Raw genomic sequence first — 12,056 nt, 5'->3', positions numbered from 1 at the left:
AAATATTTACACAAGTTAATTTTGCTGAAATAAACGGCGTTGACAGCAACAGGACTTTTTTTTTTGCTGAGTTCATACTGAGATCATGTGACACTTTATTTAGCTTTTGAAGGTGATGGTTACATAACTTCTTATTTAGAGGCTTCATAGCAAAGGGGGTGAATACATATGCATGCACCACTTTTACGTTTTGTATTTTTCTCAATTTTCTGAAACAAGCTTAAAAAAAAAATCATTCCACTTCACCATTTTGGACTATTTTGTGCATGTCCATTACATGAAATCCAATTAAAAATCCATGTAAATTACAAGTGATGCAACATAATTGGAGAACCGCCAAGGGGGGTGAATACTTTTGCAAGGCTATGTACGTATGTACAGTTGAAGTAGGAAGTTTACATACACTTGGGTTGGAGTCATTAAAACTTGTTTTTCAACCACTCCACAAATTTCTTGTTAACAAACTATAGTTTTGGCAAGTCAGTTAAGACATCTACTTTGTGCATGACACAAGTCATTTTTCCAACAATTGTTTAAAGACAGATTATTTCACATATAAATCACTGTATCACAAATCCAGTGGGTCAGAAGTTTACATACACGACATTGACTACCTTTGGACAGCTTGAAGAATTCCAGAAAATTGTCATGCTTTAGAAGCTTCTGATAATTGACATAAATTGAGTCAATTGGAGGTGTACCTGTAGATGCATTTCAAGGCCTACTTTCAAACTCAGTATCTCTTTGCTTGACATCATGGGAAAAATCTAAATAAATCAGCTAAGACCACAGAAAAAAATTGTAGACCTCCACAAGTCTGGTTCATCCTTGGGAGCAATTTCCAAATGCCTGAAGGTAACACTTTCATCTGAACAAACAATAGTACACAAGTATAAATACCATGGGACCACGCAGCCGTCATACCGCTCAGGAAGGAGATGCGTTCCTTCTAGAGATGAACGTACTTTGCTGCAAAAAGTGCACATTAATCCCAGAACAACAGCAAAGGACCTTGTGAAGATGCTGGAGGAAACGGGTACAAAAGTATCGATATCCACAGCAAAATGAGTCCTATATCAACATGAAGGCCACTCAGCACGGAATAAGCCACTGCTCCAAAACCGCCATAAGAAAATCCAGACTACTGTTTGCAACTGCACATGGGGACAAATATTGTACTTTTTGGAGAAATGTCCTCTGGTCTGATGAAACAAAAATAGAACTCTGTGCATAATGACCATTATGTTTGGAGGAGAAAGGGGGAGGATTGCAAGCCAAAGAACACCATCCCATGAAGCACGGGGATAGCAGCATCATGTTGTGTGGGTGCTTTGCTGCAGGAGGGACTGGTGCACTTCACAAAATAGATGGCATCATGTGGTGGGAAAATTATGTGGATATATTGAAGCAACATTTCAAGACATCAGTCAGGAAGTGATAGCTTGGTTGCAAATGGGTCTTCCAAATGGACAATGACCTTAAGCATACTTCCAAATTTGTGGCAAAATGGCTTAAGGACAACAAAGTCAAGGTATTGGAGTGGCCATCGCAAAGCCCTGTCCTAAATCCTACAGACCATTTGTGGGCACAACTGAAAAAATGTGTGCGAGCAAGGAGGCCTACAAACCTGACTCAGTTACACCAGCTCTGTCAGGAGGAATGGGCCAAAATTCACCCAACTTATTGTGGGAAGCTTGTGGAAGGCTACCTTAAACCTTTAACGCAAGTTTAACAATTTAAAGGCAGTGCTACCAAATACAAATTGAGTGTATGTAAACTTGTGACCCACTGGGAATGTGATGAAAGAAATAAAGCTGAAATAAATAATTCTCTCTACTATTATTCTGACATTTCACATTCTTAAAATAAAGGGGTGATCCTTCCTGACCTAAGAGAGGGAATTTTTACAAGGATTAAATGTCAGGAATTGTGAAAAACTGATTTTAAATGTATTTGGCTAAGGTGTATGTGAACTTCTGACTTCAACTGTATTTATGTATAATGATCTTTGACTCAAAAGGTTGGTGTCTACTCCTCTGGGGTAAGGTTACAATATTCCAAGAACAAAAAAAGCAAGAGTTTACAGAATTTTGCAACCCTACTCACTATCATTTACGAGTCAGGCTTTGCTGTTTGTCCAACATGCTGTTTCTCTGGTCAGGTGGTGGCTCCGGTTCGAGAGACCTGTGCCCAGACACTGGGCGTGGCCTTGCGCCACATGACTGACAGCGGTGTTGCCATGACAGTAGACATTCTGCTGAAGCTGCTGACGGAGGACCAGTGGGAGGTCCGGCACGGGGGTCTTCTGGGCATCAAGTATGGCCTGGCAGTCAGACAGGTACCACTAACCTCCTGTTTTGTCTGCTTGCCTCTGCCACCCAACATCCATGATGCGTGTTATCCATTTTAAGGCAGTAAAACAAGTGTTTTATGCATGCATGAATTTATTATTTACCTGAATTTATTTGTTTTCTGAGCAAAAACAGGCTGCATCTAGTTCATGATCCCTGAACTGCACTCATTGTCTTTCTACAACCTTTTTTCCCTCGCTCCCTCGCTTTCCTCTCAGGACCTGATATCCGCTCTGCTTCCACGGGTGCTCCCTGCCATCACACAGGGGCTGCAGGACCTGGATGATGATGTCAGAGCGGTGGCGGCCGCGGCCCTCATCCCTGTGGTGGACGGGTTAGTGCAGCTACTCCCCAACAAGGTCAGACAGGAGCTCCTCTCCACAGTCACTCTTTACATGTGGTCACCTTAACTGCTCTTTAGCCTCTCTTCAGCCTCACTCCTCTGTTATGCCTGTCCCATGGCTTTGCCTTTGTTGTCATTGTAAACTTCTTCAGACCTGGCATGCACGCAATTTGAGATGAAAGTTCGCCGGTACGAGAAAAACTCGACCCTAAAACAGTCTTCTAGTTGGCACATTGTGATTTACTGACTCTCTAGCGGTCTGTTCTGATCCCAGAAAGCACTTATTGTAGTTCAGTGTGTGTTGCTGCGTGGATGGAAACAGAAACCGTTACGTTAGACTCTTAAAGATTAGTAGACCTATGTTACTTAATCAGTTCTTGGTCGGTCCTCTTTAAATAGCCGTGTGTCGACAGTAGGCTGCTAATGATGATAATAGTCAGTTCACCGATGTCAACGAGGCATGTTGAATGAATGGTAGCCTAGTGGCTCAGACTTACCTTGATGGATTAGGTCAGAGAGGGAGATCTGAAACAAGCTCCTATAGGCCTACTTTAGTTTCATATTCCTAATAGCCTACGGTGAGCTAGACTACTAGCTGCTTTGCGTCCAGCAATTGATTTGTTCTGAATTATCTCCCAAACAAAATGTAAGAAGCCATTTTCACTAGACTAGCCACATAGACACATAATAATGAGAATAATCTTTACCCCTTAAATTTTACCTAGAATAATGTGACATTTGGGGGGCAGGGTAGCCTAGAGCGTTGGACTAGTAACCGGAAGGTTGCAAGTTCAAACCCCCGAGCTGACAAGGTACAAATCTGTCGTTCTGCCCCTGAACAGGCAGTTAACCCACTGTTCCTAGGCCGTCATTGAAAATAAGAATTTGTTCTTAACTGACTTGCCTGGTAAAATAAATAAAAATTGAAGGATTAAACACAAGACTTCCATGTTGGCTACATTGTTTATCATTTAAGACTAAGTTTCAAGAAATGGCAAATACAGGTAAAAATAATGCTAAATGCTCCAACTTCTTGAGGGGGAAATTGACTCTTACATAAACCCCACCTTGTCAGAATATCCTAGGGAGAGCCCTGATTGTACTTTTTAAAAATATAAACGCAACATGAAGTGTTGGTCCCATGTTTCATGAGCTGAAATAAGATCCCAGAAATGTTCAATATGCACAAATAGCTTATTTCTCTCAAATTTGTTAACATCCCTGTTAGTGAGCATTTCTCCTTTGCCAAGATATGCCACACCTGTCAGGTGGATGGATTTCCCAGAAGCATATTAAACAGCATGGTCATTACACAGGTGAAGAACAGCCTACCATTCCTACTGAGGCAGTCTTCTGCCAACATAAGGCAAAAAAAAAACACAATTTGACTATTTGATTTGAGGAGTGTGGGTGTCGCCCGCGCCGTCGTGGGGTCTGCGGGGTGGGTGCCGCCCCCGCGCAGAAGTGGTGCTCAAAATTCTTGGCATGTCTATGGCACAATAGGGTTGTGTTCAGTTGGCACCAAATGGAAGAGAACGGATTGAAATTTCCCATTGCAAAAATGTTTTCCATTGAGTCTGCTGATGAACACAACCCAGTTTGATGTTTATTTGCTCTGTTTTTTTCAGTACGGTGCTAACCATAGCAGTTGTTTCTGTTTTGTGTAGATCATGACCGCTGTTTTTTTCCCCTTTTTTCACGGTATTGTTCAGGTCCCATTCATAGTGAACTCCCTGTGGGACGCTCTCCTGGAGCTGGATGACCTGACAGCCTCCACCAACAGCATCATGACCCTACTGTCCTCTCTGCTCGCCTACCCTCAAGTCCGACAGTGCAGGTGAGTGACACCTCTCCTGTCTGCACAGGTATAACCTCTTCTCCCACTACATCATGGAAATCATGAACATCTTGTACTTTAAGGAACATTCCGATGGTCTGCAGTCAAAACTGTGCGCTAACAATTGTGGTAAAAAGCAGGTCTTGTAAAGTCAATTTTACCTTTATTTAACCAGGCAAGTCAGTTAAGAACAAATTCTTATTTTCAATGACGGCCTGGGAACAGTGGGTTAACTGCCTGTTCAAGGGCAGAACGACAGATTTGTACCTTGTCAGTTCGGGGTTTTGAACTCGCAACCTTCCGGTCACTAGTCCAACGCTCTAACCACTAGGCTACACTGCCGCCCCAAATGGTGTTTATGGCTGAGAAACATTCAAACCAGTACGTGTTTGTTGTTGTGGTTCCCTTTGTCAATGAAATGTCTAGTGTGCTTAGGATTTACTAAGGACAACTTTTTCAAGGGATGATAGGCCCAACAACGCTCTCTTTTTGTCCCTCCAGCATGCAGCAGTCCCTAACGGTCCTCGTTCCTCGGGTCTGGCCATTCCTTAGACACACCATATCATCAGTTAGACGGGCCGCACTAGAGACCCTTTTCACCCTACTATCCAAAGCTGACCAGGTGGGTTTGTAAGAGAAATATGTCAATGGCCCAATCCTAAATTGACCCCTATGCACTAGTGTCAAATCTGAGAGGATTTGACAGGTGTAAGTAATAAGGTAATAGCTCTGCCTTTCCCCCTGATAGGCTAGGTGGAAGTTTCACCATATTGCCTGTACCAATCAAATCATTTCCTGTCTCCACACACGTAGGGCCTTACATGCTGACCACACCACTCGCGTTACAAAATAAATGTATACATGTTATTCAGTCATTGCAGCCACACTGCTTGCACACGTCAACAACGCTTTTAGCCAGACGCTAAAATAGAACTTGGTCCCGCCTTTCCAATCTCCTCATTGGTTTTTAGGAGCATATACCCACGTGGATGATTGAAAGATGACCTGAGGTCCACAGTGCAGTTGGTAGTGGTAATGCACCTTAAAGTTGGTTGCAAACTGCCATATAAAGTCCAAAGAAGAACAAGAAGCCTGGAAGAGGAGTCTACTAGAAACCAATTCGGGTTACCCTTTTATCTGTGGATTAATTGTCGGAGTAGAGGACCTTGTGCATTTCAGGTAAAATAACAACAACCCAATGTTTATATCCCAGGACAAATTAGCTATAGTTGGTTCAGAGTTAGTTTTGAGATATCAACCTGCGTGTCCGTATCGCGTCTGTTGTGTGTGGACAAAATCAACATGCATGCTAAGGCGCACGCGAGCGCCCTGTCTAGTCATCCATTTTGAGGTTGGGCCAATTTTTGGAACGCTAATGTATGAATACAACTATTCGTTGTAATAACTGAAATCTGCTTTGTGTTGTTCCAGAGCTGTGCATTATGGCTCAACCAGGTCCTGCAAGACATGCTCCGACACATCTTCCAGTCCTGCATCCTGGAGAGCAATCAGGAGATCCTGGACCTCATCCAAAAGGTTTGAGACACACACCACACGAGGCAGGTTTCCATTGACCCAGGTTTATTCGACAAAAGCAATTTCGCAAACAAATTATTGTGACGTGTCATAAATAATGGCAGATATAGGAGACATTTTCTAAAGATCGACAACATTTTTATCCATTCAACGGGTGGAGTTGTCTTTTGTCTAACTTTTTATTTGCGCCAAATGATGGCAACAGTGTTTTTCAAATAAATGATTGCCAAATGATTTTGATGCTACGGGGGCATGTGAGGCCATTTAATGCATTTAATTCTAAGTGCCTTCTGCTTGCAAATTTTAAAAAATCAACTAGAAAATGTTTTCTTTGCGAGACGACAAAGATTATCCTGACTTTCAAGAATTCCTGAATAGGATAGCTGGAAAGTTTCTCCATTCAATTTGCCAGCAGCATGCCATCCTGCATCCCACTGCTGACTTGCCTCTGAAGCTAAGCAGGGTTGGTTCTGGATGGGAGACCAGATGCTGCTGGAAGTGGGGTTAGGAGTGCCAGTAGGAGGCAGTCTATCTTCAGGTCAATAAATAAATTAAAATACATATATATATATAGGATACCTACTCATTCAAGGATTTTTCTTAATTTTTACTATTTTCTACATTGTAGAATAATAGTGAAGACATAAACTATGAAATAACATGTATGGAATCATGTAGTAAAAATATATTATTCAAAGTAGCCACCCTTTGCCTTGATGACAGCTTTGCACACTCTTGGCATTCTCTAAACCAGCTTCACCTGCAATGCTTTTCCAACAGTCTTGCAGGAGTTCCCACATGCTGAGCACTTGTTGGCTGCTTTTCCTTTACTCCGTGGTCCAACTCATCACAAACCATCTCAATTTGGTTTGAGGTTAGGTGATTTCTGATGGTTCTCGTCATCTAATGCAGAACTCCATCACTCTCCTTCTTTGTCAAATAGCCCTTACGTAGGCTAGAGGTGTGTTGGGTCATTGTCGAAAAATAAATTACAGTCCCACTAAGCGCAAATCAAATCAAACCAGATGGGATGGTGTATCGCTGCATAATGCTGTGGTAGCAATGCTGGTTAAGTGTGCCTTGAATTCTAAATAAGTCACTGACAGTGTCACCAGCAAAGCACCATCACACCTCCTCCATGCTTCACGGTGGGAACGACACATGCGAAGACCATTCGTTCAAATTTTCGGTTGGAACCGAAAATCTCCTATTTGAACTCATCAGACCAAAGGACAGATTTCCACCTGTCAAATGTCCATTGCTTGTTTTCTTAGCCAAAGTAAGTCTCTTCTTATTTGTGTCCTATAGTAGTGGTTTCTTTGCAGCAATTCGACCATGAACGCCTGATTCACGCTGTCTCCTCTGAACAGTTGATGTTGAGATGTGTATTTTACTTGAACTCTGATGCATTTATTTGGGCTGCAATTTCTGAGGCTGGGCTCCCGAGTGGCACAGCAGTCTAAAGCACTGCCTCTCAGTGCTAGAGGCGTCCCTACAGACCCTGGTTCAAATCCAGGCTGGATCACATACGGGCATGATTGGGAGTCCCATAGGGCAGCACACAATTGGCCCAGCGCTGTTAGGGTTTGGCCGGGGTAGGCCGTCATTGAGAATAAGAATTTGTTCTTAACTGACTTGCCTAGTTAGTTAAAGAGAAAATAATGAACTCATCCTCTGCAGCAGAGGTAACTGGGTCGTCCTTTCCTGTGGTGGTCCTGTCATTTCTCTTTGCTTAATTGAGCTGTTCTTGCCATAATATGGACTCGGTCTCTTACCAAATAGGGCTATATTTTGTATAAAACTCCTATCATGTCACTACACAACTGATTGGGTCAAGCGTGTTAAGAAGGAAATAAATTCCACCAATTAACTTAACGAGGCACATCTGTTAATTGAACTGCATTCCAGGTGACTACCTCATGAAGCTGGTTGAGAGAATGCCATGAGTGTGCAAAGCTGTCAAAGGGTGGCTGCTTTGCAGATTGTCAAATATAAAATATATTTTGATTTATTTAATACTTAAAATTTTTTAAACAAAAATGTAACACTACATGATTCCATGTGTTATTTCATAGTTTTGATGTGTTCACTATTGTTCTACATTGTAAAAAATAGTAAAAATAAACAGGGAATTTAAGCTAACCCCTCTGAATCAGAGGTGCGGGGTTCTGCCTTACTCGACATCCACGTCTTCAGGAACAGTGGGTTAACTGCCTTGCTCTGTGGCTGAACGACAGATTCCTATCTTGTAAGCTCGGGGTTACGATACAGCAACCTTCCGGTTACTGGCCCAACGCTCTAACCACTAGGCTACCTGCCCAGAAAAGCCTTGAATGAGTAGGTGTATCCAACTTTTTTGACAGGTACTAATAACTAAATATACAGTGGGGAGAACAAATATTTGATACACTGCCAATTTTGCAGGTTTTCCTACTTACAAAGCATGTAGACGTCTGTAATTTTTTATCATAGGTACACTTCAACTGTGAGAGACGGAATCAAAAAAAAAAAAAAATCCAGAAAATCACATTGTATGATTTTTAAGTAATTCATTTGCATTTTATTGCATGACATAAGTATTTGATCACCTACCAACCAGTAAGAATTCCAGCTCTCACAGACCTGTTAGTTTTTCTTTAAGAAGCCCTCCTGTTCTCCACTCATTACCTGTATTAACTGCACCTGTTTGAACTCGTTACCTGTATAAAAGACACCTGTCCACACACTCAATCAAACAGACTCCAACCTGTCCACAATGGCCAAGACCAGAGAGCTGTGTCAGTACATCAGGGATACAATTGTAGACCTGCACAAGGCTGGGATGGGCTACAGAATAATAGGAAAGCAGCTTGGTGAGAAGGCAACAACTGTTGGCGCAATTATTAGAAAATGGAAGAAGTTCAAGATGACGGTCAATCACCCTCAGTGTGGGGCTCCATGCAAGATCTCACCTCGTGGGGCATCAATGATCATGAGGAAGGTGAGGGATCAGCCCAGAACTACACGGCAGGACCTGGTCAATGACCTGAAGAGAGCTGGGACCACAGTCTCAAAGAAAACCATTAGTAACACACTATTCCGTCATGGATTAAAATCCTGCAGCGCACGCAAGGTCCCCTTGCTCAAGCCAGCGCATGTCCAGGCCCGTCTGAAGTTTGCTAATGACCATCTGGATGAACCAGAGGAGAAATGGGAGAAGGTCATGTGGTCTGAGACAAAAATTTAGCTTTTTGGTCTAAACTCCACTCGCTGTGTTTGGAGGAAGAAGGATGAGTACAACCCCAAGAACACCATCCCAAATGTGAAGCATGGAGGTGGAGACATCATTCTTTGGGGATGCTTTTCTGCAAAGGGGACAGGACGACTGCACCGTATTGAGGGGAGGATGGATGGGGCCATGTATCGCGAGATCTTGGCCAACAACCTCCTTCCCTCAGTAAGAGCATTGAAGATGGGTCGTGGCTGGGTCTTCCAGCATTACAACGACCCAAAACACACAGCCAGGGCAATTAAGGAGTGGCTCCGTAAGAAGCATCTCAAGGTCCTGGAGTGGCATAGACATTCTCCAGACCTGAACCCAATAGAACATCTTTGGAGGGAGCTGAAAGTCCGTATTACCCAGCGACAGCCCGTATGGAGGAGTGGGCCAAAATCCCTGCTGCAGTGTGTGCAAACCTGGTCAAGAACTACAGGAAACGTATGATCTCTGTAATTGCAAACAAAGGTTTCTGTACCAAATGTTAAGTTCTGCTTTTCTGATGTATCAAATTCTTATGTCATGCAATAAAATACAAATTAATTACTTAAAAATAATACAATGTGATTTTCTGGATTTCTGTTTTAGATTCCGTCTCTCACAGTTGAAGTGTACATATGATAAAAATTACAGACCTCTACATGCTATGTAAGTAGGAAAACCTGCAAAATCTGCAGTGTATCAAATACTTGTTTTCCCCACTGTATGTCTTCCAATGTCCCAGGGTAGTGATTGGGGACATTGCCCTGTGTAAGGTACCTTCTTTTGGATGCCGTTAAACAGGTGTCCTGACTCTCTGTGGTCACTAAAGATACCATGGCACTTATCGTAAGCGTAGGGTTCTCACCCAGTGTCCTGGCTATATTCCCAATCTGGCCCTCACACCATCACAGCCACCTAATCATCCCCAGGTTCCAATTGGCTCATTCATCCCTCTTCCTCTCCTCTGTTACTATTCCTCGGGTTGCTGCTGTAAATGAGAATGTGTTCTCAGTCAACTTACCTGGTAAAATAAATGATTTCAGATCTACAGGAGTGCAAGTTTCACCATGGCACAGACCGTGGTGATATTTTGGCACATGAGCATTATCGGAATAAGGCAAATATGAATAAATGATTGCATTCTATCCATGCTGGCTTTCCCAGGATAGTCATGAAGCAGATGGGAGGTGGGAAGGCATACATGCTGTCGTCAATTTATTCATGCTGAATTAGCCTAAATGCGGAATGGGAAAACTTCAACATTTTTTTTTATATGACCCTAGGTTTTTGTGACATCATTACGTCCAGCTGTTTTTATCGACATGATTGTTAAATGGAAATGCGCCCTAGCAGGCAATTGTTGCATCTGTTTTCTTTACAAACGTTCTAAATGTCAACAAAAAAAATCACTGGACAAGTTAATGGAAACATGGCTAACGTCATATATCCTGACTAGGGAGGCTACACTCCTGTAATTTTTCAATAAATTCCCTGGTTTTCCAGATATCCTGGTTGATTGATTCAAATTTTCCTGCTTATTCCCTACTGATTCTGGGATTTGGGGAAAACCAGGGAATTTAAATTAAGTTCCAGGAATTTTACAACCGTAAATCCTGGCTGCTGTTTTTAACGAGTTTTGTCTTCTTGTAGGTGTGGACCGAGCTGCTGCGCCAGGCCCCTCAGCAGTACGTAGTAGCAGCCAGCTGCCCCTGGATGGGCGCCTGGCTCTGTCTGATGATGCAAGCCTCTCACATCCCCATAGACATTAACATGCTGCTAGAAGTCAAGTCTCGCTGCAAGGTGAGAGGATGGTTACTCCGTTAGGTCTGATCGTTACATCCGCTACAGATTGTATTCTCAATTGTGCTCTTTTTTTCCAAAATTAGAGTGCGCCCTTAGGATATACACTCAGTGGTCAGTTTATTAGGTACGCCACCCCATTAACAAAAGTGGTTCGCTCCTACAGACAGAGAGTCTCGTGGCCGTGGCTTGCTATATAAGGCAAGCACAGGCATCAAGGCATTGAATTACTGTTCGATTGAACTTTAGAATGGGAAAAACTAGTGACCTAAGTGACTTTGAGCGGTGGTATGATCGTTGGTTCCAGGCGCGCCGGTTCCAGTATCTCAAACGGCCGGGCTCCGGGGCTTTTCTGGCAAGACATTGTCTAGGCTTTACAGATAATGAGGTGACAAACTAAACATCCAGTCAGCTGCAGTCATGTGGGCGAAAACAGCTCGTTGATGAGATGTCAAAGGAGAATGGCAAAAATCGTGCAAGCTAACAGGCGGGCCACAAACAGACAAATAACGGTGCAGTACAACAGTGTTGTACAGAACGGCATATCGAAACGCATATCTCGTGTGTCCTTGTCACGGATGCGATATTGCAACAGGCACCCACACCAGATTCCACTCCTATTGTCTAAAACCAATAAGCGGCTCCAATGGGCACGCGATCACCAACACTGAACAATTGAGGAGTGGAAAACATTGCCTGGTCAGATGAATCCTGGTTCCTGTTGTCACTCTGATGACACAGGATTTGGCTTAAGCAGCATGAGTCCATGGCCACATCCTGCCTGGTGTCAACGTTACAGGCTGGTGGTGTAATGGTGTGGGGAATGTTTCCTGGCACATGTTAGGACCCTTAATACCAATTGAGCAATGTTTCCATGACCCAAATAATTCAGTTGGTTCTGGAGGCAAGCGGGGAGTAACGACCCGGTACTAGATAATAAACTGGCCACTG

The 12,056-nt window shown here is 43.1% G+C and overlaps 1 protein-coding gene across 1 annotated transcript in view; it reads left to right on the top strand.

Annotated features, from left to right (window-relative positions):
- Positions 1–12,056, top strand: part of LOC135510864 (TATA-binding protein-associated factor 172-like) — a 71,692-nt gene that overhangs the window by 23,244 nt on the left and 36,392 nt on the right. Inside the window, exons 11-16 of the mRNA XM_064932157.1 lie at positions 2,162–2,338; positions 2,570–2,710; positions 4,407–4,531; positions 5,033–5,153; positions 5,963–6,067; positions 10,956–11,105. Of these exons, the coding sequence (XP_064788229.1) occupies positions 2,162–2,338; positions 2,570–2,710; positions 4,407–4,531; positions 5,033–5,153; positions 5,963–6,067; positions 10,956–11,105 (819 nt within the window). The remainder of the gene's footprint in view (positions 1–2,161; positions 2,339–2,569; positions 2,711–4,406; positions 4,532–5,032; positions 5,154–5,962; positions 6,068–10,955; positions 11,106–12,056) is intronic.

The sequence above is a fragment of the Oncorhynchus masou genome, chromosome 23, assembly GCF_036934945.1.
Source record: "Oncorhynchus masou masou isolate Uvic2021 chromosome 23, UVic_Omas_1.1, whole genome shotgun sequence".
NCBI classification, from domain to species: domain Eukaryota; kingdom Metazoa; phylum Chordata; class Actinopteri; order Salmoniformes; family Salmonidae; genus Oncorhynchus; species Oncorhynchus masou.
The sequence above is the reverse complement of the archived record's forward strand: the minus strand, read 5'-3'. Positions and strand labels throughout refer to the sequence as shown.